Below are 26,168 nucleotides of genomic sequence, written 5' to 3' on the forward strand. Positions count from 1 at the left end.
TCTAATTTGTTTCCAATTTTCTTGCATGGCCTTTTCTCCCCTCTTCTTTTTTAAGCAAAACAACAACTTAACAGGGGGAAACAACCAAAGAAAGGGGCAAAAGCCGGTAAAAAGAGTAAATAAAATAAAGACAACGACAAAAAACAAAAACAAAAAAGACTTGAAAAAGCATAACCTTTGACCCAAACGAACAGTCACGTGATATCTATTGGTGTTGTGGGTATCCTGTGGTGGCAGGTCTCATGGATTGAGACGGGTTCGTCTTTTTCTGTCCAGATTTACTAACTCGCTACATATTTGATTTTTTAACTCTCAAAACAGCTTCAAAACAGGTAAGCTTTGCTAGACATGATATTTATTCATTATTCTTTCTACAAGTTTTAAATTAAATATCGTTCAACGTCTTCTTGTATTGATTCAACCAGCCAAGCATTTAGTCAACCAATCTAAAGATAACATTCAAAAAAGAACATTTAAAAAAATCCTTCGGTTAATATTAATAAACCTTCTTAGGTGAATCTAATACTGTGTTATCTAAATATCAGTGTTAAAGCTTCATTACCCAAGGCATTGGTCCATTAATTTAGAATTGGTTTAAGATATTTTCTCACGTTTATCGAGCCAAAAACTAAAGACTTCCATGGCCCGCATTGCCTGCGTGTTGTAAGCTGACATTCTTGCTGGAATAAGATTATTTAAAAATGTACAATGACCAGAAATACTTTATTTTGAAGTGATTTGTATCCTGTGTTGTCTGTTGGAAATGTACGAATTGGCCCATAAATTACTGGTATATACTTTTGTCCAGTTGATTTACATATTTCATAAACAATTACCTGAAATTCCCTATAACCTATCAAGTTTTTTCTGGATCCCCCAATCTTTTAAATTCAATCTGTGAAATAGCTGTCCCCTGACGTAGAGCACAAGAAAACATATGCCTTTTTTGCTTTCTGTTTATCAAAAGGTTGGTCCATATATAGACCTTTCCCGAATTCGCTAGACTGATCATGAAACAATGGTTTCAACTCAATGTTGAACTTGAAAAATAAAAGAATCAAGTTCAGTCTCAACTTCAAACCATTGTCTCATATCAGGTCATCCAAGGGAATTCTGGAAAGGTTTATTACTGGTATATAAGCTTACTTTTGTCCAGTAAGGGTTGATTTATATATTTTAAGAACGTTACCTGAAATCCCCTATTATGTATCATGTTTTTTTCGGGATTCCCATCTTGCCCCACCAAAAATGCTATTTATGCACTAAAGTCCAATTCAGTCTGTGAAATAGCAGTGTGCCCTTATATATATGCCTTTTTTTTTGCTTTCTGTTTTCAAAAGTACTAGTTTCACAATGAGTGGTACTTGTGACAGCAGTGGACTTGAAGCGAAGCTCGAAAAACTTGTAAGTATCAACCATGAAGACTATTTATATGTGCGTTCTGTACATGCTTGGTACTGATAAGGTATACACTGAAATTAACAGATTTAATCTATCCAGTCCAAGTAATAACAAGCTGCTAACTTGACCCATTTTTTCGCCTCAACCTTAAAATTACTAATTTTGAACAACTTAGTAAATATAAAGTTTAATTTTCATTAATAGATACTTTTTTATTAATCAATGTATTTTTTGCAGGATATTAGTCAAACTGGTGACGAAAAACCTGCTCAAGTCAAGAAAAGGTTAGAATATTTTTGCAAACAACCACTATAAAGAAAGATATATTATATACTTTCTATTGTGTTCACTTTGTTGTATTCCATCAGAGCAGGACTTGTTTATGATGAGAGGATGAAGAAACATGCTAATATCTGGGACAAGTAAGTTTCCTCTGTCTGTCTGTCTGTCTGTCTGTAATTACTAAGTAAGAGATTGACCACATGTACGAAGAAGAATTATATGCACTCTATTGGGGCATAATGCGATTAGTATGGAAAAAACTGCACAACTCAGATAAATAGCAATCAAACAATCTCCTTTTCAGCAGTTTTCCCAGTGGAATGCAAATATTGCACCACAAAAAAAAAACTTGTGTAGCAGCTAGAGGAGGATCCACTAGTATCCCAGAATGCATTGTGAGTGAGAAATATGAGATATAATATATTGTTATTTAAACAGATAAAATGAGATATAATATATTTTTATTTAAACAGATAAAATTGTACTTAAGTAGAGTGTAGAGAGTAGAGTCATGCCTTTAGCAATGTCTATTTATAAATTCTTCAAGAAATTTAAAGGTACTTGTCAAAATACTGGAATACTTTTTGAGTACTTTCAGGTTCAGTACAGATCCTACAACTGGCTGCTTTTATTTGTCAAATTAGTTGAACATGTCTTCATCAAATACTAACACCTTAGTTACTATTAGTGATATTAGTGTTAGAAGTATTTTTACAAAAAGATTCATATCAACCAGTGAAAGCCAAAGAAAACAATAATAAGGGTGCAAAGGAACTTGGGATACTAGTAGATCCTCCTCTGTGGCGCAGCCATGTTTGTTGGAACGGTAGATTTCCCCCCTGCATTAATAATCCTTGCATTTTTGAAAGTACTCCAGGAGTTAAATGGGCAGAAAAGTTTTTCTACTTGTGGGAATGAAGATGGTGCTAATAGTGTTTACATTATAAAAGATCCATTCTAATACCTCAGTTTTGAGTACTCTTTTCCTCTGTGTTAGCACGTAATATATCCTTTAGTGTTGGTACAGTCTGTGGTGATGATGTGAGAAATGTCTACCAATAAACAATACAAATGATTCAGAATTCCACGGGTTTTGCTCTACTGTAAGTGCTGAATATGCACAATTGAGGCTGACAGAGAGCAAAAGAGAACTCAATTGAATTCAAGCTTTTAACGGTCACATACAAAGCTATAAACGGTATCGCTCCATCCTATATAAGTGATATTCTCAAAATACACCAACCTACTCGTAAGCTAAGAAGTGCCACACAAGGAGTAATTTTAAAACAACCTCCATATCGTACTAAGTCATATGGTGCGCGTAGCTTTGCCGTAGCAGTGCCCAGACTATGGAACCGTTTACCATCAGATATAAAAACATCGCAGTCTTTGGAAATATTCAAGAGAAAACTAAAAACATTTTTGTTCAATTTGTAACTTTAATCTATTTTTCTTTCACTTGACACTTCGTCGTGGTATTTGTAAAGCGCATTGAGAGTCTATAATGCCCTATATGAGAGCATATTTATTATTATTATTAAATCGAAGCTGGAGTATTTGAAGGCATTGAGAATTTCAATGTCATATGTTGTACGATTTCAGAGATCATATGGAAGTCCCAGACAGATTAGGAAGACCTTACAACAAGCATATTGAGTATGGCTTACTTGAAAGGTGCTATCGAATACCTGTAAGCATACATTCATGCCTACACATTATTAACATCGAGTTACTATTCATAAACTTTTGGATGAAAATATTTATAAATATTGATACAAAAATTTTTTTTTTTTGAAAGTCAAGATTTGCTACTGAAGATGAATTATCAACTTTTCACAGGTAATGCTTGAATATCTTTTGACTTAAGGATAAGTTTTCTGATTAATACTTGACTACATATTTATTCATATAATTATTTATGATGATAATGATGATGATGGACGATGATGATGATGATAATGCATGGTCAGATGATTATGATGTTGGTCAGATGATGATGATGATGATGATGCATGGTCAGATGATGATGATGGTGAGATGATTATGATGATGATGGTGAGATGATATAATGATGATGGTGATAACTGTGATGATGATGATGTGTTGATGGTGGAGATAATAGTAATGATGAGGATGATAATAATGGCGATGTTGATGATGGTGATAATGATGATGATAGTAATGTTGAAGATGATGATGGTGATGATAGTGGTGGTGAGTATAGTATTAAACATGGTGATTAAATGATGGAAGTGGTGTGATGATGTTGATAATGTGCATGATAAATATGCTTTAATAAAATTTTTTTATATATATAGCAAGAAGCACATTGACAAAATGAAAAGTACACAGGGGATGAAAACAAGAGATCTCTTCAATTTGGGAGAAGAATATGATTCTATTTATATGAGTGAGGTTAGTGGTCAGCTGAGAACTGATGTGAAACCTAAAGAATTCCTCACACAGCTGGGAGACAAGTATGAGTCTGATTATATGAGTGAGGTGAGTGATTATGATGATGATGATCCATGACAACCAGGTGATGGTGATGATACATGACAAAGGTGATGATGGTTATGATACATAACAACCAGGTGATGATGGTGATACATGACAACCAGGTGATGATGGTAATGATACATGATAAGGTTAATGATGATAATGCTTCTGCTGATGATGCACAACAACCACAGGGATAGCAGTGGGATTTTTTCCATTTGCTCTCATTTCTTTTTTATTTTCTTCTGTTTCACTTTACCCATGTTAGCTGCTCAGTTTGACATGAATAGTTGCAAACAAGATATGTTTTTTCTCTATAGCATGTATATGAGTGTGCTCTCTTAGCTTGTGGGTGTACCCTGGAAGCAGTGGAACATGTTGCAACCAACAAGGTTAGTTTCTAATTTTTACTGCATGACAAATATTTCAGATCACATCTTATTCCCAAGAGTATCATTCTTTGTTTAACGGTTGAGCATGGGAAGACACATGAATATTGATACAACTTAAACAGAGAATCTTGTTCTCAAAGAAATATTTCGATCTTTTGACTTGATAATGTTGTCGTGATGACAGCGAAATGCCATTTTTTCTCGCCAGTCTTGTTAAAAAGATATTAAAGTTCTAGAAGGATCTTGTTTTGATCTAGTAACTCATAAAACATTTACATAAGAACACTATCAATGCTAATGCACTGGCAAGTCAGCAATCCAGCAGTCATCAACAAACATGGCGACGTTGTGAGCTAAATGTGCGATTTTTCGCCAATTTTCCCCCCTCCAATAGTCCCCTTCACAGTTCCCTTCGCCATCTTGAAAGGTAGCCGTGCCTTTGCATCGAAGCGAGACGAACGGTGAGCTTGCAATGATAGAGACCTTTTTTTAACACCTTGTACAATTATTCACATGTCTCTATCATTGCGAGATCACTGGTCATCTCGCTTTGATGCAAAGGCCCGGCTACCTTTCAAGATGGTGCAGGGAACCGTGAAGGGGACTATTCCCAAAAGTCATTTTTTTAAATAAAAACTGCAACGCATAGAAATGGTGTGGTTTTTGTATTTTCTAATATAGCCCGTGGTAATTTCTTTGATTGGTTGACAACACTTTTTTCTTACGCTATTATATGTATGACCATATTTGGAATTCAATATCTCGGAGAATGATCATGTGACCTGATATTTCATAACATGTTTCTTTCACTGTGTGACTCCATTCTCTTACTTAAGTATTGATTATTATTTTTACTGCAGGTGCAAAATGCTGTAGCAATAGTCAGGTGAGTAGTATGCATTCTTTGCATCTTACTGCGCATGTCTAGTTTGAAGAGAACCACTTAATATGAATTGCAGTATTTAATCTGATTAATTAATTAATTAGTTAGTTAATCTGATTATTTTTTCTTCCAAACAGGCCACCAGGTCACCATGCCGACACAGATAGTGCTATGGGTTACTGCTACTTTAACAATATAGCTATTGCTGCCAAGATTGCACAGCAAAAGTGGGGAATGAAAAAGTAAGATTATCCGGCAGTCATTAACTTTTTAACTTACAGAAGAATGCATAGCATTATCTGGGAAAAACTACTTCTCCTGGCACGGTTACGGTACGACATGAGTAAACCAATCAGAGCGCAATTATTTCTCACATGTCCAGAATGCTGAATATCGTAATATGGTCAAAGCACGGAACGTCCATATCGTAAATTTGCCAATCGCGCGCGGTAGCATTACTTTTTACCATAAGTTTCTATAATAATGAGGAAGATAATATAGGTAAGTTGTAGTGCTTGGGAACGAGGTTATTCCGGGCGAAAGCCCTTGGAATTAAATTCGGAAAAATTAATTTCCGACCTCGCTGGGATCCCAGCGAGGTCGGAAATTAATTTTTCCGAATTTAATTCCAAGGGCTTTCGCCCGGAATAACCTCGTTCCCAAGCACTACAACTTACCTATATTATCTTCTACTATTTCATTAGTGCCACGCGGTCCACATACTCTAATAATGAGGAGTTAAGTAAACTATTCGTTATGCATTGCCGCTAAACCATCTATTGTTGTTATATTTAATAGAGTTCTCATCGTTGACTGGGACATTCACCATGGTAACGGTACACAGAGCCTGTTTGAGTCAGATCCAAGGTACGTACCATCATGTATGTTTATATGATACTACCCTGCGCCTTCGTGCGCCCAGGAGCAGGCGTAGCTCAGTTGTTTAGTGCGCGGCCTTGAGAGCTAGAGGGTCAAAGTTCGATCCTCAGGAACTCCACGTCTCTTTCGACTTCTCTCTGTTCTTCAATCAGCTTTAAATACCCGTAAAAAGGAGCACTGATAGTAAGAGGGGGTAGAGGGCGCACCTTCGAGCGCATTAAACATCAGCCCTTGGCTCGGGAGATTTGGGCAACCACTCTCCGCGTTATCTAAGTAAAACAAATGACCCTTTTTATGATAAAAAATTTGCACAAGTTTAATACTGTAGTGGTTACTTTGTACTTCAACAGGGGCGGATCCAGGGGGAGGGTCGGGGGGGGGGGGCGGTCGCGACCCCCCTGTCATTCCTGAGGTCAATTGGGCTTCCTGTGGTAAAAATGCGACTGGGATTCCTTTGCCCACAAAATTTACCCCTGAGACCCCCCCCCCCCCTTCAAAAAACCCTGGATCCGCCCTTGTTCAAGCTATATAGTTTTGCTTTATTTATTTATTTATTTTTTTGAGTCTCTCGGGCGAGATGAGAAGTGGGGAAAGAGGTGAAATGAAAAGAAGGGAAAGAAAGAAAGAAAGAGGGGGAGAGGGAGAAGGAAGGTAGGAAAGGAGGAATGAAAACATTGTTATTTTTTTCGGCATTTCGTACGACGTCGTATCGTCAATTTCCCGAAGTTCGACTTTAAATATTTTCCTGTAGCGTTACTCAAAATCATTTCCAAAAAGTGCGGCTTACAGTTTAAAAATCAGTGATATTCCTTTTGGTCTCTCTAGTGTGTTATACTTCTCTACCCATGTCTACCAACACGCCAGGTTCTACCCTTTCTCGACGATAGCAAACTATGATGTCGTTGGTGAAGGCCCAGGGAAGGGCTTCAACATCAACGTTCCCTGGAACAAGGTACACTGTGCTATCTTACAAGGTTGAAGATATAATATTGTATGGTACGGAAAGAGCGGTAGGGTGTGTGTTGCTAATGCACCACTGCGGTCACGGGGTCGATTATCTTGCTGCTACATGCATGTCAATAGAATTCAGTGACCCTTCTCAAAGTTAACTTGGATGAGAGGCTCACATGAAAATAGAAAAGAAATCACACTTTTTCTTGATGGAGTTTGAGGCATTTCATTTGTATTTCCATGTTAGCCTAACGTTCAAGATGATTTTGAAAAAGTTCCATTGCATGTTGGTTATTTATTGTACTTCACTATAGGGTACAAACACATTACATTTACTGTGCTGCAAGACATGCATGTGGTCGGCTCAGTGTGAGTTTTTTAGCGTCCTTTTTTCCCATTTCTCATTTTCTCTGCTCTGCTCTGCTCTGCTCTGCTGCTCTGCTCTGCTCTGCTCTGCTCTGCTCTGCTCTGCTCTGCTCTGCTCTGCTCTGCTCTGCTCTGCTCTGCTCTGCTCTGCTCTGCTCTGCTCTGCTCTGCTCTGCTCTGCTCTGCTCTGCTCTGCTCTGCTCTGCTCTGCTCTGCTCACCACTGCATTCTATTAATTTTATTCTTATGTTTCTATTTGTTCCCCAGTTCCATATGGGTGATGCAGACTATTTAGCTGCGTTCCAACATGTGTTGTTACCAATAGCATACGAGGTACTACAAGTAACTATAGAATTTTTATTGAATCCCTAGAGGAATTGTTATGGGGGAAAACAATAGGCTGTCTTTTCTTATGAAAAATATCCATTGTTTTGTCCCTCAGAACAATTCCTCTAGGGACTCGGTGCAAGGAGTCTATACAGTGCAATATATTGTCATAGTTACTTCCACCTTCACTACGAGACACTGTACACATTCTTATTACTATATTTTCTTATTCTTTTCCTCAGTTTGACCCAGATATTGTATTAGTATCAGCAGGGTTTGATTCTGCCAGGGGAGATCCCAAGGTGAGCACACTATTTCATATATTTTTAGTCCAAAACGTTAAATTTGCATAATCAACCTTTCCTGAATTCGCTCAATGACCACGAAACAATGGTTTGAAGTCAAGACTTTATTTATCAATTACAACCTCGACTTAAAACTATTGTTCTTGATCAGTCAAGCGAATTCAGTGACTCCAGTGAATCCAGTGCTTTTGATTGAGTTCTTACCCCAGCACAAAGACAGATTTAAAAGATATTCATGGCGATTTCTTGATGCTGATTCTTCTAATTGTTTATTTGTAGGGCCATTGTGACATCACTCCAGAAGGCTATTGTCATCTTACTAATCTGTTAATGAGTTTAGCAGGAGGCAAGGTGGTCATCGTACTGGAGGTAATTCTATATTTCATGATGATGATGATGACGATGATGATGATGATGGTAGTGGTGGGGAATGATGATGATGATATTGATGATGGTGATATTGATGATGGTGATGATGGTAATGATGGTGATGATGATGATGATGATGGTAATGATGATGATGATGTTAGTTGCGATGGTAGTAATGATGATGACGATGATGTTGAAGACTGGTGATGAAAATGATAGTAATGATGATGTTTACGATGAAGATTAACAATGATAGTGATGATTAATGATGATGATGGTGACGATTAATGATGACGATGATGAAGATTAATGATAATGATGGCTATGATTGTGATGATGAAAATATTGATTAATGGATGATGATGATGTCGATGTTGTTTGAATGATGACAATATCCGTGTTTATCAAGGGTGGATACAACTTGACTTCAGTAGAAGAATCCATGTGTAGCTGTACGTCTACACTACTTGGTGATCCTTGTCCAAGGCTGGAAGGTGGCTCCCTCGTCCCATCAAGAAGGTGAGTAACCATCACTGATGGCGGGAAGGATCTAGAGACTTAACTCCCCATAGGGGAAGTGTGTAGGGTTTTTTCCATCTAAAGAACAAATCGTCCTTCTAACTTTTAAATAGCCATGTTCACCACCCCCACCCCCCCCCCCCTCCAATTTCGTTAGTTGTCCCTACCAAACCCTATACAAGATCACGTCGATTTTGCTTTCCACTTCCAGGTTTATTAATGTACCCAATTACTCCCGTTCTTGTTTTGGTTCAAAAAATATTTTAAACACTTTCTAAACTTTTCAAATACATAGTGCAATGGAATCGATAAAGAATGTTATTAATGCTCACAAGCCGTATTGGAAATGTTTGGAATTCGTTGGTAAGCACTTGTTATATTTAAGGAATATAAAACGTGTGCGCACGTGTACTGTGATATAAACACGCTGGGAGCTGTAGAGAAGACACCTTAGAAACACGACGCGTAGCCGATAAAATATTTTTGGACAATTTTGCGCGATCGTGTCTCTGTCCTCTGATATAAACACGGTAGCCAGCCAATTAGCACGCGCGTTATATCTCGAATATTTTATATACACAATAATACTCTAAATACATATTTGAATGTGTATCATTAATCAATGCCAAGTGGGTCATTCATCGGCTTTCCTTTCATTTTTCCATCCACCCATTTTCTGTTCAGTACTCCACGCACCAATTCACCCTTTTACGGCCTCGAAAATTCAGGCCTGAGAGACATTATCGAGAACTTTATATAGATTAAAAAACATTTTTCGGTGAAGCACGCACCAAGCTTTCTAAAAACTTGCGCTTTTGGAACGTGAGATTTTTTCGAGGTAAACCGAGTGAATATCCTTGAACCACCTCTAGTAGAGTCTCACTGTTGAATAGGTGACGTCAACTAAACAGCTACTGAGATCAGGGGGAGAAACGATGATACAAATGAATGTCTATTCACTCATTCTCTGGTAAAACAACCCCCCTGATTAGCATAACCGTTATTTGGCGCGCTTTTACTATTTCAGGTGACGTCAACTAAATAGTTATCTAAGTTAGATAAATGTATCTAACTATTCAACAGTGAGACTAAAAGCACTCTATATTAGTAATAATTTAATATATATATATATATTTTTCAATTGACTGTATGTAGATGTTAGCATACCTGATGCAGAAGAAAAGGATGAAGAGGAAATTACGAGATAAGTAAGAAAATTACTGAGCGGATACTACAACCGGGAACACTTTGATAAACTAGTATCATCAACCAATCATATTGCGACATTTAGTTCAATATTTTTAACCAGCCAATCAGATAGCGCATCGATATAATAAGAGGGTGAGAACGTGATAATCTGATTGGCTAACGCTGTTATCAGTTCAATCTCTGTCTAGTTTAATGTTATCTGATTGGTCAGTTACCGCACAGTAATAGTATAATTGGGATAAGAAGGGAAGAGTATGAGACGCTGGCTGGGACAGGAATCGAGATGTTCATTACTAATTTTTTTTACTCAATTTTTTTGCTTTCTTTTCCTAGTGATAATGTGGTTACGGAAGATTTGATCGGTAAGTTTAATGAAACATTTTTCTTTTTCTAAAATAAATAATGATTTTCTTTGACAATTGGTGCAATTGTTACCTGATTTGTTTTAAGCACAACTTCATAGAAGTAGATATCTTTTGTACTTATGGGCCCGTTGTACGAAGCTAAGGTTGGATGGCGCTATCCGGCGAATAAATCTTTTCCAGTGGATAAATCTATTGAATAACATCATCAATTTATTTACTGGATAATGATTTATCCGTTGGATAGCGCTATCCACTTTTCGTACAACAAGACCCTGAACGATTGCGCGTGTGACGTAGTAACAAATGCTGCGCGCATTCATTCACGCAAGTTACAAACGTGTTCACGACACGCGTAACTTTTCAGTAGAAAAGATATATCTAGCTTAATTATATCCATTTTGAAATCACTGGTGATTTCTGCAATCTGATTGGCTTTCAGCAGTGCCTTTTACAAAGTAATATGTGCCGAAAAAAACGCAAAAACCGACGAATTGAAAACTTGGCAATATACATATATTTAGTCTCATAGATATTTTTATTAATTTCAGCGACTCAAGAGTGATAAAGAAGTACTGCTTAAACGTAACTAAAACGAAATGTTATCGGTATTTGAACTTTTTAATGATCTTCTAATCTATATATCATAAGCATACATAAAAAATGTTGACGTCTTGGCCATTTTGGAGGACAATTTCAACGTGGAGGCAATTAGTTTATCTGTACGACGCAAATACGACAAAATGTTATGAACATTTTGAACTTTTTAGCGGTTTTTAATGCATATATAATAATCTTACATAAAAAGCTTAAAATCTCGGCCATGTTGGGGGAGAAATTTTCAACAAGAAGGTTATTATTAGAAGATTTTTATGAGTAATGAATAGCGCAGCGCAGCCATGAGGTCATAAAAACGAAGACAAAGGCGAAATTCAGACAAACAAACTTACAAGTTTACTTTCAGCAGATAATTTTCACAGCCGATCGCAGTTGATCTTAGTTTACATGGGTTATTATTGTAACTTTAAGTAAAAATAATAAAATCGGTTCGTATAATCCTCGTAGCGGTTAAACAGAATGCAATGTTTGTCCGAATCTTTAAGCTATTTTTAGAATCAGCGCACTGCGCTATTGTTCTAAGTTGTGGAATGTTGCGGTGTTGTGTTTTTGTCGTTGTCCATCTTCCCTTACATCCAAAATAGTTTTTTTTATATCAAATTATTTCTCCATAACCTATAAAAATGGTATATAAAAAGTACTTTTCTGTTAGTTCTTTAACTAAAGATTTTTCTGTTAAATTTAATTGAAAAACTGATAAGAATTTCTAGGGTCTTCAATATTTCAAATTCGCCAAAGGTCCTATAAAAGATGATGGCGGGTTACCTGTGTTATGTGTTACTCCACGTAATCCAAGATGGCGGCTGGTATGAAACTTCCACCCTTTCGCTCACTACAAGACGTCTTAACGGACGCTCAGTTTACTATTCCGACTTTGAGCGACTTAGAAAGAATGTCTAACAGAATAGTCAATAATCTTTTGTACTATCAGACGAACTATTTCTTGTGGTGCATCGTTATTTTCCTTATTGTAGGGTAAGTAAACGTAAAAGAACAGATTGTGTTTTATTTTCTTTAAGTTTTTTCTTTGGAAACAAAACTTTATTCAAACTTGTACAATTAAAGGATTCAATTTTTGCTAAAAATTATGAGGAAATCCAAAACTAGTAAAATGTATTAATTTTTTTCAAACATTCCATATATATGAATTATTTGCCAACATAACACGTTAGGGACCGTTATATCTCAACATTTATCACCTGTGGGGGGGTGGGGGGGGGGGGGTTGGGGGCTGGAGGATTTAAGGGGCTTCACATTCAATTTTTTAGACAACTGGGTCAGCCATATATTTACAGGTGTGAAAATGGGGATCACACAAAGATTGGAGAGCAACCTCTGGGGGGATAAATTATCGTTTATGGTATCGACACAAAAATCCTCCCTCCACCACCCCCACAGGGAACTGATAATGACAGGTCCCTTAGTGTTTAATTATGCCTTACAAAGATATTGATTAAAAAAATAATCACTTGATTTATTTTTCATTTTAGAACACTATATCCTAAGGATATGATAATAGGGGCACTATCTGTAGCAGTAGCCCTCGTGGTATATGCCAGGATATGTAAAGAAAAAGAGATCACCAGACGTGACAATACTGCTTATAAGTACCTTGTCAGTGCTGGTGTTGCTGGTGTCGTTCTCTTGCTAATCTATGTGCTTGGGTCTGTGCTTGTCTTTCTCTGGGGTGTGGTTGCACCTATCTCTGGTAAGCACTACTAGTTGGTGATTGTTTAAATCCCATACATTTCCCAGATTTAAAATATGGAGCAGCATCAACCAGCTACATGTAAGCAGTGAAGTTTACTTCAGCCAATCACAGCATAATTACCTGTTTTGCTGCCGACCCTCATTACTAAAGCACTGTAACCCAACTTTTGCATATTTTTCTGTTTTCTTTTGACTAAAATATCATATATGTGCCTACAAGAAGCAAAAATATGGAAAGGAAGAATAAAAACAATTTCACTTTACCACCATGTTTGCTTCTTCAAGCTCCAAAAATGCTTAGGGCCAGTCATTTTTTCCTCTTGAATGCTTTGCATGCCACGTTCTCTCCTCAACTGGAAAGCAATATTCTAGCAAAATGAAAAACAATATCATTCACTATTATGTCAGTGCCAAAATTTTGCAAATATTAATTTTTCTCTCTGTTTTTTCAGTGATTTTCTTGCATGCTTCTTGCAGAACAAGAAATCTTCGAAACAAAATCACAAATGTTACAGACAAATTTCAAGAAAATCCCAGTCCAATGTCAATTGTCCTGTCTATGGTATGTGTTGAGCCTGACAAGGCTACACCAGTCCAGATAAATTTAAGCCAGAAAGCTACAAAAATGTATGCTAAAAAATAATCCAGGCGATTTTCAATTTCTCCCTTCCCTATCCCCCTAAAATAAGAAATTCATTTATTGATACCATCGTTTTGCTAGAAATGGAAATCTTATAGACTACTTTCATAATAAGCCTGAAGTGAGATGACGTTTTACCCCCGTCTCTAGACCATAATCCTTTTCACACTGCTTTTGTTCTTTAATTATGACTTTTGTTCCTGTATTCTCTAAAATTTTGATATGAAAGAATTTTAAAAACTATTATGGCATAGAGTCGGGGGTAAAACGTCATCTCGCTTCAGGCTTATTCAGTTTTTTCAGATAGAGAAAATGAAGCCTTTTTACCAGAAACTATCAATGCTATTTAAGAAAATACTTCATGAAAACTATTTCCAGAAAATTTTGTAGAATTTGACTGAATACCAAAGAAGTTATGAAAGAACGAAACTAGAGAGTTTTGCATGTATTTATCACTGGAAGCCTTGGTGGCCTCGTCTTGGTGCATTTTCAAAACTTCAAATGCTCACATCTTGTAACAGATTTATTAATTTAATTAGAAACTCACACGCCTTGTCTAAATCAACGAGTTCAATGATTTAAAAGGGTTTTCACTCCAAAAACATTTATTTTTTATTTTTATGCACATTAGCAGCTGCCATTTGTTGATCTCCTTTCAGATTATGACTAATAACTTTGCAACCCGCTTTTGAAATGTTTTGGGTCTACCTCCTGAAATCTTTTATTACCTACAAGAAATGAAGCCTAGCAATAAACCCCTTGCAGCACTTTGGAATGCAGGTCAATAGACCTCTTTGGCTCTGACGTAATGTTTTCCCATTTCAGACCACGTGTCATTCCCTAGAGTATCATTTCTTTGTTTAAGGTTTGCGCTCGGTTGCACATGAGAAGACACATGAATATAGATACAGCTCAAACAAAGAATCTTATTCTCAAGGGAATGACACGTGGTCTGAAATGGAAAAACATTACCCCAAGCCGAAGAGGTCTGTTTGGAGGGCAAAACAATAGGTTTCAATTCCCAGGAGATTAAGATTCTTTCGTTTTGTCCTCTAATTGAATGCAGCTCAATCAACCTTTTACGTGGTTTGAAGACCAGACTATACCATATTCTTTTATTCATCCAACCTCGACGTGAAGCCATTGTTTCGTGGTCATCCAAGCAAATTTGGGTTGCAAGCATTCCCAACAGATTCGAAAGAGAAAAACATGGCAGCCATTGTGGTGCTGTTAACATTATTGGATGATAATGAGAAATCTTTTTGTGAAATAAAAGCATTGGGATCATGTTGTTCTTAAACATCATTTTCAATGTTGTTTTAGTACGTTTCATTATTGTAAAGCGCTTAGTGCCGAAATGTATAAGCGCTATATTAATTATATTATCATTATTATTAATGTATTAATAAGATTCCCCAAGAATCTAGCCTGTACCCTTAGCTTTACATGTGTAGCTGTTAAGGGACAGTCCTTGAGCCAGATGCTATCATCCCCTCCCTAGTAATAAAAAATGGCTCTAAACAAAAAATTCATTGGAAGCTCTATAAGTAAAAGTATAAAGTAACTGCATGTATGTAATTTATAAAAAAAGCATATATAAATATATATATTAATAAATCCAGATAGGAAATACTGTGCATGAATATCTATCTCTAAGATCTTGTACTATTTATGTTAATGATTTCCAATCGTCCCAAACTGTCATTCACAGCTTGAAAGAACAATATTAAAAAATTGTTCGCGTCAAAAAATTTTACCACGCATAAATTATTACATTTGTAATTCTTTCAATACATCCAATTTTATTCACTAGTTTATTCACTATTTTATTCGGACTATTTGCTTTTTCATACTGCATTCTCAAAATATCAAATAACACGGGTCAAAATCGAATGGATAAAAATATCGACATTGGTCAAAATCGAATAAATCAAAATATCGAATAAAATGGGTCAAAATCGAATGGATTAAAATATCGAATAAAATGGGTCAAAATCGAATGGATTAAAATATCGAATAAAACGGGTCAAAATCGAATAGATCAAAATATTCAATAAAACGGGTCAAAATCGAATGGATGAACATATCGAATAAAACGGGTCAAAATCGAATGGTTTCAGTTATCGAATAAAACGGGTCAAAATCGAATGGTTTCAGTTATCGAATAAAACGGGTTAAAATCGAATGGATTTAAATATCGAATAAAACGGGTCAAAAACGAATGGATTAAAATATCGAATAAAACGGGTCAAAATCGAATGGATTCAGTTATCGAATAAAACGGGTCAAAATCGAATGGATGAACATATCGAATAAAACGGGTTAAAATCTAATGGATGAACATATCGAATAAAACGGGTCAAAATCGAATGGATTCAGTTATCGAATAAAACGGGTCAAAATCGAATGGATTCAGTTATCGAATAAAACGGGTCAAAATCGAATGGATGAACATATCGAATAAAACGGGTCAAAATCGAATGGATTCAGTTATCGAATAAAACGGGTCAACATCGAATGGATGAATATATCGAATAAAACGGGTTAAAATCGAATGGATTCAGTTATCGAATAAAACGGGTCAAAAACGAATGGATTAAAATATCGAATAAAACGGGTCAAAATCGAATGGATTCAGTTATCGAATAAAACGGGTCAAAATCGAATGGATGAACATATCGAATAAAACGGGTTAAAATCTAATGGATGAACATATCGAATAAAACGGGTCAAAATCGAATGGATTCAGTTATCGAATAAAACGGGTCAAAATCGAATGGATTCAGTTATCGAATAAAACGGGTCAACATCGAATGGATGAACATATCGAATAAAACGGGTCAAAATCGAATGGATTCAGTTATCGAATAAAACGGGTCAAAATCGAATGGATGAACATATCGAATAAAACGGGTTAAAATCTAATGGATGAACATATCGAATAAAACGGGTCAAAATCGAATGGATTCAGTTATCGAATAAAACGGGTCAAAATCGAATGGATGAACATATCGAATAAAACGGGTCAAAATCGAATGGATGAACATATCGAATAAAACGGGTCAAAATCGAATGGATTCAGTTATCGAATAAAACGGGTTAAAATCGAATGGATGAACATATCGAATAAAACGGGTCTAAATCGAATGGATTCAGTTATCGAATAAAACGGGTCAAAATCGATTGGATACAGTTATCGAATAAAACGGGTCAAAATCGAATGGATTCAGTTATCGAATAAAACGGGTCAAAATCGAATGGATGAACATATCGAATAAAACGGGTCAAAATCGAATGGATTAAGTTATCGAATAAAACGGTTCAAAATCGAATGGATTCAGTTATGGAATAAAACGGGTTAAAATCGAATGGATGAACATATCGAATAAAACGGGTCAAAATCGAATGGATTCAGTTATGGAATAAAACGGGTCAAAATCGAATGGATGAACATATCGAATAAAACGGGTCAAAATCGAATGGATTCAGTTATCGAATAAAACGGGTCAAAATCGAATGGATTCAGTTATCGAATAAAACGGGTCAAAATCGAATAGATGAATATATCGAATAAAACGGGTCAAAATCGAATGGATTCAGTTATCGAATAAAACGGGTCAAAATCGAATGGATTCAGTTATCGAATAAAACGGGTCAAAGTCGAATGGATTCAGTTATCGAATAAAACGGGTCAAAATCGAATGGATTCAGTTATCGAATAAAACGGGTCAAAATCGAATGGTTTCAGTTATCGAATAAAACGGGTCAAAATCGAATGGATTCAGTTATGGAATAAAACGGGTCAAAATCGAATGGATTCAGTTATCGAATAAAACGGTTCAAAATCGAATGGATTCAGTTATGGAATAAAACGGGTTAAAATCGAATGGATGAACATATCGAATAAAACGGGTCAAAATCGAATGGATTCAGTTATCGAATAAAACGGGTCAAAATCGAATGGATGAACATATCGAATAAAACGGGTCAAAATCGAATGGATTCAGTTATCGAATAAAACGGTTCAAAATCGAATGGATTCAGTTATCGAATAAAACGGGTCAAAATCGAATGGATTCAGTTATCGAATAAAACGGGTCAAAATCGAATGGATTCAGTTATCGAATAAAACGGGTCAAAATCGAATGGATTCAGTTATCGAATAAAACAGGTCAAAATCGAATGGTTTCAGTTATCGAATAAAACGGGTCAAAATCGAATGGATTCAGTTATTGAATAAAACGGGTCAAAATCGAATGGTTTCAGTTATCGAATAAAACGGGTCAAAATCGAATGGATTCAGTTATCGAATAAAACGGGTCAAAGTCGAATGGATTCAGTTATCGAATAAAACGGGTCAAAATCGAATGGTTTCAGTTATCGAATAAAACGGGTCAAATCGAATGGATGAACATATCGAATAAAACGGGTCAAAATCGAATGGATGAACATATCGAATAAAACGGGTCAAAATCGAATAGATGAACATATCGAATAAAACGGGTCAAAATCGAATGGATTCAGTTATCGAATAAAACGGGTCAAAATCGAATAGATGAATATATCGAATAAAACGGGTCAAAATCGAATGGATTAATTATCGAATAAAACGGGTCAAAAACGAATGGATTAAAATATCGAATAACACGGGTCAAAATCGAATGGATCCAGTTATCGAATAAAACGGGTCAAAATCGGATGGATGAACATATCGAATAAAACGGGTCAAAATCGGATGGATGAACATATCGAATAACACGGGTCAAAATCGAATGGATCCAGTTATCGAATAAAACGGGTCAAAATCGGATGGATGAACATATCGAATAAAACGGGTCAAAATCGAATGGATGTTCATATCGAATAACACGGTTCAAAGCACAGCCTTTTATTCAAAAATTGGCTTTTGCTGTTAAATTTCACACTTATCGTTTGGTCAAATGTAACATAATTGGTGCTTTTATAAGAACTTCATGCATAATTTGTTCTTGAATTTTTGAAGATTGATTGGTAACAATAAATTTGCTGGGGCTAGGCTCCATAGAAAAAAGAAGAAAGAAAAGTTGGAAAGTGTCCCAATTTCTTCACACATTTCTAATATTTTAGTAGAAAAAAATTGTAAGGCTTGGTTGCAAATGGGCTGCAATTTATCGAATTAAGGTCGGCATCACTTCAATGGATCGGAAAATAAGAGATAATTCTCTACATTGTTGACTTTACGCCATCCATGACTCACTCTTTGTTTAACCATCACAGTAATCTCGCGGACAGAAATGCAAATTTTTTTGTATGTTTGACAACACTATGTTACTATGGTCCGAATAACACCATATTTTTTCCCTCCGTAACTCTCTAAAGAAACTCAATATGATGTCAGCTTTAACTGAGACACCAACGACATTGAAAAGTCTTCTTCATGACATTGGAAAGGACCTAGATTTGGAAGACGTACGATACATGAAATATCTTCTCCAAGGTCATATCAACAAGGAAACATTGCAGCATCTAGAATCAGGGATTGAGTTGACTCAAGTTCTAAAAACACGAGGCCTTGTATCAGAAAAACGACTTGCTTTTCTTAGAAAGCTTCTTGTCGAAACGAAGTGTCTAAAACTGGTGAACTTGGTGGACAATTTCAAGGAGAAGTATGCTCCTGGTGTTAGTTTTGGTAAGTCAAATTAATACTACATTTTATGCAAACAATCTACAAACCATTATGAAATTAAAAACGTCAGTATAAAGAAAAGAAATACGTTTTCAGTGTCGATCAAAGGCAATTGCTATAGTTAGTAAATGTTTGAAAAATATCAACATGTAGGTTGCCTAAATTATTCAACGCATCTGTAAATATCTGTACAGGACTAGTTTGTAAATTTAAATGATAAAGCTATTAGCTACAGGGTCTAGAATGTTTTGTAATTTAGGGCACTTCGTTTCAAGGCTTGTTTGATATCTCTGTCAGAAAGCTGAAAAACAATCCGCAATTAAATGGCACAGGATAACGTAACGAAGGAATGCGTCCTTGTGCAACATCCGTGAAAAAGTTCACTTACAAAATTGTACAAATTAGTGCAAAGTTTCGTAGGTCTACGGTCTACTGAGGTCTACTGAACTTAGACTTGATAGAAATCTTAGAGTGCATACCATATATCTGTGAAAAAGTTAACTAACAAAATTGTACTTAAATTAGTGCAAAGTTTTGTAGGTCTACGGTTTACTGAGGTTTACTGAACTTACTAATCTTACGTAATCCCTTACGAATGTTTTCACTGATATATGGTATGCACTCTTCATTATGTACTTTATTTAACAGTAGTATACATAAGTATCTTCTCTTCGTTGTCTATTTTGTACTAATGGTCTTATGGTCTTGAAAGTCGAAGATATACATCAGTTAAAGATTGAGAGAAAAGAAAAGGCAGTATTGATAGATCATTTAAGATCATCTACATCATTTATATTATGAAAGTGGAATGTATGGAAGGCAAAGATGCGCTTGCGCGCAAATTGGCACGCAATACTGCAGACGTAGAATAGATATTTTCTTTATCAATGTTGTGCCTAATAAGTCTTAGCGTCTGCAAATAACCTTCAACGTTGCGCGCAATCATTGTGTGATGTATGAGAAGCGACTTTTTCGGCATGTAAAGCAGCCAATATTCTGCAATGCTGGTATATTTCCTTGTTCCGGTTTTGAAGCAAGAACAATTGCTACGTCTGACATCCCTTGAAACCTCTGTCGATTCAATTCAATTATTCATCCCAATTTATTTTATTTCAGGAGACCATGATGAACAAGAGGGGAACGCAAGACGAAATACAAAGAGAGAAACAATTCTCCGCATGATAGAACGGCTAGAAAACGAAATAGTCGCTAATGAAGAATGCGAAGCTGAGTTAGACAGCGATGTCAAGCAATTCGAGATGCAGATCCAAGCGAATAACGAAAAGCTAGTCCAAGAAGAGGACGAAATACAAAACCTCAAAGACAAAATTAAAGAAAATGAATCCAATATAGAGTCGATTGAACGAAAACTTGAAACGGTGCGTTTTTTCCTCAAGAAGCAAGAAGTAGAGCTTGATAAGTTAAAGCAAAAGCAAGAGAAGAACAAAAACAGTGCGAGCATTAAAACAGAGTTGAAAGAAAAGTTGACTGAGCTTGAAAAAGGAAAAAAGGACGAGGATGAGTTGATCTCAAAGCATCAGAAAGCTCTTGACGACATTCGTTCAATTCACGTTGAAATACGACATCGTACGGAAGGAATAATACGCTTAGAAGACTCAATACACGATACACTTTTGCAGATTCGTATTATTAAGCATAATATTCACAAAAACCAACGAATGCGGATGGAATTACAGGAAAAACTTGATAGTACATCCATTGACTTGGAAGAAACTAATCGTCACAAGCCATTAACACCAGCTTCACGTGCTCAGAGCCGGTTCAAGTCATACTCAAGAGCTGAGACTCAAAATGCTGAACAGAATGTTGAATACAAGGTAGGAGATGTGACCGAATTCCATTCGTGAAATAACCAACCTTAACCGTTGCAGAAATATTCATCTTAAAGCTGTATCGCGCCGAGTTTTTATTCCCGCCTTAATTTTTTCCTAACGCGTGCGCGTCTGCCATTTTCTTTCCCGCCATTTTCCTGACCTGCGCAGTTTGACAGCAAACCGTCCTGTTAAGGCTTTTAAGGGATATCATAAGTATATTATATAAATATACTGTACGAAAACCGCTCTTAACAGACTCCTATTTTGCTAGATTCTGGAATACAGTGAGGTAACAGAGCAGGAATCGACAGTCATTGGTCGTAAAGGGAAGGGAATATCGCCACCACAGTTCAATCAACCAGTCAGCGTTGCTATTAACCACTCCGGTCACCTTTATGTTGCTGACTATGGAAACTGTCGAATCCACGTGATAACAGCAGACGGAAAAGTCCAAAAGCAACCGCTTAATATTGGCGGGAAATGCCGACCATGCGCACTGGCTGTCAGCTGTCGAGGCGAACTCGCGATGACTGATTCACAGATTATTCGAGTCTTTAATAAAAATGGTATGTTCGCTTAGCTATAATAATAATATCTATACTATTCTTATGACCAGTGGAGGACTTTTACGGGCTGCATTTTAGGTGCTATAAGCACTGAGCCGTGAGGCTTACAATCATGAGTGAATAGTTAGTGGATTTGTATTATGCCTCCAAATTGGGATACTCTGTTGAGCCGGGAGACAATCCCCTACTCTTACGCAAATAATTTTACAGGTTCTTTAATTTCCCCCGTTTTTTACTGCAGGTTAGTAAGGGATGCTGCATGAGAGACAGCTTCAGGCGTCATGGAAATGAACTCTGGGAATATTATTATGTAAGGGTTTTTAGCCGAAAACGAGAGAAATGTGCGTACTAGCTCTGAAATGGCTTCAGGTTCAATAAGCCAATTGAAATCGAACACGAAAACATGATTTATCCAATCAGACGGCGCGTGGCATTTAAAGGGGTTCCTCTCTCAACCAATCAAAGGCAGCAGCAGTTACATGCGATACATCAACTAAGAATTACATGTATTTTTCTCTTTATTATGCTTCATACCATTCTAGCGTGTTAACATTAAAAATAATTTTTTCCTAGGAGAGTTTCTTCGCCCTATCTTACCAGTTTACAGCAAGAATGACCGCAGACCAGAGCTGTGTTCCATAGCATTCGACAACAGCTGCTGCATCTACACTGGCGACAAAGCCAACCACAGAATCCAAAAATTCAACTTTGAAGGCAATTTCCTTCATTTTATTGGTGGACCAGAAGAAATCAATTATCCAATAGGAATTGCCGTTACAAAGCATGGTGACGTCATAGTTTCTGACTACATGAAGCATCATTTACGAGTGTTTTTCCGTGAAAGGAATCTTGAAGCAAAGACAATTGGCAGCAAAGGAATCGGTGTTTGTAAGTTCGCATACCCTCGAGGGATTGCTTTAGATCATCAAGAGAATATCCTTGTGGCTGATAGCCAGAACCATCGCATTCAAATAGTGACTATTGAAGGAGAATACCTTGGTAGCTTTGGCACCGTTGGCGATGATCCTGGTTCGTTCAATACACCATATGATGTAGCGGTTGATAAAAATAGTAACATTGTCGTTGCCGATACCAAGAATCATCGCTTGCAGGTCTTTTCGAGGCTTGTTCCGGTTTACTCCATTTATGATAGTAATGGAAATGAAACTGTGAATGGAAACTCCGACGAAAGGGATGATAATGAAAATATGAATGGAAACTCTGACGAAAGGGATGAGAATGAAAATATGAATGGAAACATTGAGGAGAAATGTGATGACAATGAAAATATGATTGGAAACTCTGATGAAAGAGACAGCGAGAATGAAAATATGGATGGACATTCGGAAGAGAGGGAAAGTGGAGGAGTAAACGGTGTTAAAAGTGTAGGGAAAATAAAGACTGACGACGACGAAGACGTAGAAAAGAATCAAAAACCTTTATCAGATGGCGAGGTTCACGAAATTGAAAATCATGAGGGAAAAACCGCATCGAGTACAAATGAAGATGGTAAAGCTATGAGTTCCTCTAACGAGGAAGAAAATGATAGGATGGAGGAAGGACGAGAAATGAAGAATGGTGAATTAGGAAATGAAGGAAGTTGCGATGAACGAAAGGACATAAACACAAACCAAAACACTCCAACAAAGGAGGAAACTAGGGAACAAATTTCGGACACAAACAATGCTAGTGACAAAGATAATTCTACGAGTAAGGAAAGTGGAAATCAAGTTGCTGCGCAGTTTGAGGAAAAGAAAGAAAATACCTCAGTAGATGATTCACAGCAACAATCTATTCCTGACAAAAGCCAAAATAAACTTTAGGTGATATAAACCACGGGTACTGGGGTGCCTGTGTTTCCCTTCTGCCCCTTAGCAGATCATTTGCATGTGTTTTGGTGGAGGAAGGGAAGGAAGATTTGTCGAGCCGGGTTAAAAAGGAACAATCCCCCTCATAGAGAAATCCTGGTTATGTCTCTGTAACTTAAAAATGCAAGGGATGGATTAGTCCCTGTGGTTAGGACGTGTTTGTAATTTGACTAAAAAACTTGTTCAAAACTTAACTGGAACATACATTGTGACTTACAGTGAGGACACTCTAACCATGAACACTTTGTGCTTTTTTACTACTTTTTTAACATTCATCCCTAGAGTGCCTCATTTAGAAATAAGTTATCTTTTGATCACATAGCATATTTGAGTTCAATCCTACTTTTTTAGAGGGTTTGAAGCAGTAAAAAGCTCAGCAGAAAATAAAAATCTGAATAAAGTCAAGTGTTCATGGTTGGAGTGTCTTCACTGTAACTTGTAAAGACATAAAGCCTCCAATCTAACAAGACAGCTCTGCAGGCGCTTGTGGTCGTATACTTGCAGTCAGTTTCAAATGGAGTTTAGTGCAGCTAGTAAAAAAGCTACTTGGATATTTATATTTGCGAGCTCAAACATGCAATAAATGTCCAAGTAAGATAAGGTTTTTATTTTTAAAATTAAGAAACACTGAAGTTAATAATTTTTGCGTAAAATAAAATACGACTGACCAACCTCCTCGACCATGTATTACGATATCGAGTAGATGAAGCAACGTTAATGAATAATTCAATATATAACCGCCTACATAGCAATTTTAAGATTAAACAAGATGGGTTTTACACCACCTGTGTTTAACAAGGATGTATTTTTAACTCTCTGTATGATCGTCTTTCACCCACGGCTCGTTCACTAGCTGTTCGAGTGTAATCCTTTCTGGTATGTTCCATGTTAGCATTTTATGAATCACTGCTTTGGCTGGATCGGTTAGTTTCACTCTTGAAGGGTATACAACTCTCTTGTGGACTTGCTGGAGTAGACTGCGAAGGTTAGAGTCATCGAATGGTAGTCTTCCACACAGTATAGTGTAAAGAATTACTCCCATGCTCCATACATCTGCTAAGGTAGCATCGTAAGCAATGCCTAATTTAAAAAAAAAATTTGGAAAAATAATTTTCTTAGACTGAGGATGATTTTTCCAAAATGCGCAATTCATGTTCAGAGACAGCTTTTGTGCAAGTGTTGTCTATGTATTCAATGCATCTCCTAATTAAGGTAGCATCGTGAGCAACGCCTAAGAAAAAATATTTGGAAACTGAATAATTTTCTTAGACTGAGGAAGATTTTTCAAATTGCGCAACTCATGTTGAGACAGCGTTGCGCAAGTGTCGTCTATGTATTCAATGCATCTCCTTATTAAGGTAGCATCGTGAGCAACGCCTAAGAAAAAATGGTTGAACGAAAAAAATGTTTTCTTTAATGAAAGTTACAAAATGCGCAACTCATGTTCAAAAGACATCCTTTGCTTCAGTGTTGTCCATGGACTCAATACATCTGATAAGGTAGCATCGTACATAAGCAATGCTTAAGAAAAAATGGCCGAAAAATACTGTTGAAAGGATGTTACGAAATGCGCAACTCTCGTTCAAAGACAAACTTCCAGGCTAACCTATTTCAATGACTTTCTGGAACTCGAGTTTATTTGTAACTCAAGCTCTTTCACTTATATTTTATAGCTGATAATGTAATACTTAGCTCACTTACCTTTTAATATCTCTGGAGGTGCATAAGCATATGACCCACAGTATGTATGGCTGAGTTTCTTTTTTCCCGTAGCCGTGGGTAAATTTTCTTTCGCGAATCCAAAATCTGATATGATAAGATTATGATCCTTATCAAGTAGTATATTCTCGCATTTAAGATCCCTATGAACGATTTCTTTACTGTGGATGTAAGACACTCCTTCGACAAGTTGTCGAAAAAGTTCCTTGCCTCTAGTTTCTGCTATGGCGCCATTAGATCGGATGTGCTCAAGTAGATCCCCATTTGCTGCTAGTTCTGTAATAATATACATCCTAGTATTCGTCTCGATAACTTCTAAAAGACTTAAAACATTGCGATGCTGTATTTTCTTTAGAACTTTGATTTCTCGCGGTAGGAACTTTGTTAGGAAGTCTTCGGGAGCTTTCTTCTTGCAAATGATCTTGATTGCGATGTCTTTTTTGTATCTTTTCGAGTGCGCTTTTCTTACTACAGCGTAAGAACCCTTTCCTAATACTTCTCCAATCTGGTAACCGTATCTCTCCAACAGTGTGCTTACTCCTACCAGTGAATGATGCGTTAAATGTGGCTCAGTAGCTGTTCCTTTCTGAGTGGGTGTGCAGGACTTATCTGCGACTTCGGTCATATCAGATCAATGCTTTAGAGAACTTACACTCTCCAAATTTGTCTTCGATAATTACTTTTTTTCCACCAACTTCTAATGAATACATACTCCACTTTCGGCTACTTTTTGGATTTTTTTGCTTTAAACCAACTTCACAGTTTCATATTTTTCAAAAATTATTGAGAGGTGGAACTTGATT

General features: G+C 36.6%; 3 protein-coding genes across 7 annotated transcripts; 2 read left to right on the forward strand and 1 right to left on the reverse strand.

The window, feature by feature from the left end:
• Positions 1 to 34: 34 nt before the first annotated feature.
• LOC116293499 (protein deacetylase HDAC6) lies at positions 35 to 11,800 on the forward strand. Of its 4 annotated transcripts, none has more exons than XM_031700934.2 (20): positions 35 to 332; positions 1,341 to 1,404; positions 1,639 to 1,685; positions 1,770 to 1,823; positions 3,286 to 3,373; positions 3,482 to 3,522; positions 4,002 to 4,185; positions 4,503 to 4,574; positions 5,435 to 5,460; positions 5,595 to 5,699; positions 6,256 to 6,324; positions 7,162 to 7,288; positions 7,921 to 7,986; positions 8,223 to 8,282; positions 8,565 to 8,654; positions 9,064 to 9,173; positions 9,469 to 9,536; positions 10,329 to 10,381; positions 10,716 to 10,744; positions 11,296 to 11,800. In XM_031700934.2, exons 2-18 carry the CDS (start codon positions 1,354 to 1,356, stop codon positions 10,379 to 10,381), a joined length of 1,311 nt encoding a protein of 436 aa, XP_031556794.1. In that variant the 5' UTR covers positions 35 to 332; positions 1,341 to 1,353; the 3' UTR covers positions 10,716 to 10,744; positions 11,296 to 11,800. The 4 variants fall into 4 exon arrangements, with proteins under 4 accessions (XP_031556794.1, XP_031556801.1, XP_031556810.1 ...); XM_031700941.2 differs by having other exon boundaries at positions 4,002 to 4,098; XM_031700950.2 differs by lacking the exon at positions 35 to 332 and having other exon boundaries at positions 1,353 to 1,404; positions 1,775 to 1,823.
• Positions 10,732 to 25,670, forward strand: LOC116293490 (uncharacterized). 2 transcript variants are annotated; one of them, XM_089039567.1, is made up of 9 exons: positions 10,732 to 10,744; positions 11,296 to 11,352; positions 12,101 to 12,337; positions 12,853 to 13,070; positions 13,525 to 13,634; positions 19,071 to 19,380; positions 20,494 to 21,215; positions 21,484 to 21,778; positions 22,352 to 25,670. In XM_089039567.1, the coding sequence occupies exons 3-9, from the start codon at positions 12,159 to 12,161 to the stop codon at positions 23,599 to 23,601; spliced, it is 3,084 nt and encodes a 1,027-aa protein (XP_088895693.1). In that variant the 5' UTR covers positions 10,732 to 10,744; positions 11,296 to 11,352; positions 12,101 to 12,158; the 3' UTR covers positions 23,602 to 25,670. The 2 variants fall into 2 exon arrangements, with proteins under 2 accessions (XP_088895693.1, XP_031556784.1); XM_031700924.2 differs by lacking the exons at positions 10,732 to 10,744; positions 11,296 to 11,352 and having other exon boundaries at positions 11,938 to 12,337.
• On the reverse strand, positions 24,455 to 25,990 carry LOC116293471 (testis-specific serine/threonine-protein kinase 4-like). Its single transcript, XM_031700902.1, has 2 exons — positions 25,348 to 25,990; positions 24,455 to 24,726 (listed from the first exon to the last, which is right to left on the reverse strand). Exons 1-2 carry the CDS (start codon positions 25,988 to 25,990, stop codon positions 24,455 to 24,457), a joined length of 915 nt encoding a protein of 304 aa, XP_031556762.1.
• Between the last annotated feature and the right edge of the window lie 178 nt (positions 25,991 to 26,168).

The sequence above is a fragment of the Actinia tenebrosa genome, unplaced genomic scaffold (genome assembly GCF_029948245.1).
Source record: "Actinia tenebrosa isolate PJP-AT-01 unplaced genomic scaffold, QUT_ActTen_1.0 PGA_scaffold6__47_contigs__length_16458017, whole genome shotgun sequence".
Taxonomy (NCBI): Eukaryota; Metazoa; Cnidaria; class Anthozoa; order Actiniaria; family Actiniidae; genus Actinia; species Actinia tenebrosa.

Coding starts and splice junctions, on each gene's coding strand:
- LOC116293499 (XM_031700934.2), top strand. CDS start 1,354: ATGAGTGGTACTTGTGACAGCAGTGGACTTGAAGCGAAGCTCGAAAAA. Junction 1,405..1,638: donor AAGCGAAGCTCGAAAAACTT/GTAAGTATCAAC, acceptor TATTTTTTGCAG/GATATTAGTCAAACTGGTGA. Junction 5,461..5,594: donor AATGCTGTAGCAATAGTCAG/GTGAGTAGTATG, acceptor TCTTCCAAACAG/GCCACCAGGTCACCATGCCG.
- LOC116293490 (XM_089039567.1), top strand. CDS start 12,159: ATGGCGGCTGGTATGAAACTTCCACCCTTTCGCTCACTACAAGACGTC. Junction 13,635..19,070: donor TGTCAATTGTCCTGTCTATG/GTATGTGTTGAG, acceptor AACTCTCTAAAG/AAACTCAATATGATGTCAGC. Junction 21,216..21,483: donor AACAGAATGTTGAATACAAG/GTAGGAGATGTG, acceptor CTATTTTGCTAG/ATTCTGGAATACAGTGAGGT.
- LOC116293471 (XM_031700902.1), bottom strand. CDS start 25,990: ATGACCGAAGTCGCAGATAAGTCCTGCACACCCACTCAGAAAGGAACA. Junction 24,727..25,347: donor ACCTCCAGAGATATTAAAAG/GTAAGTGAGCTA, acceptor TTTTTAAATTAG/GCATTGCTTACGATGCTACC.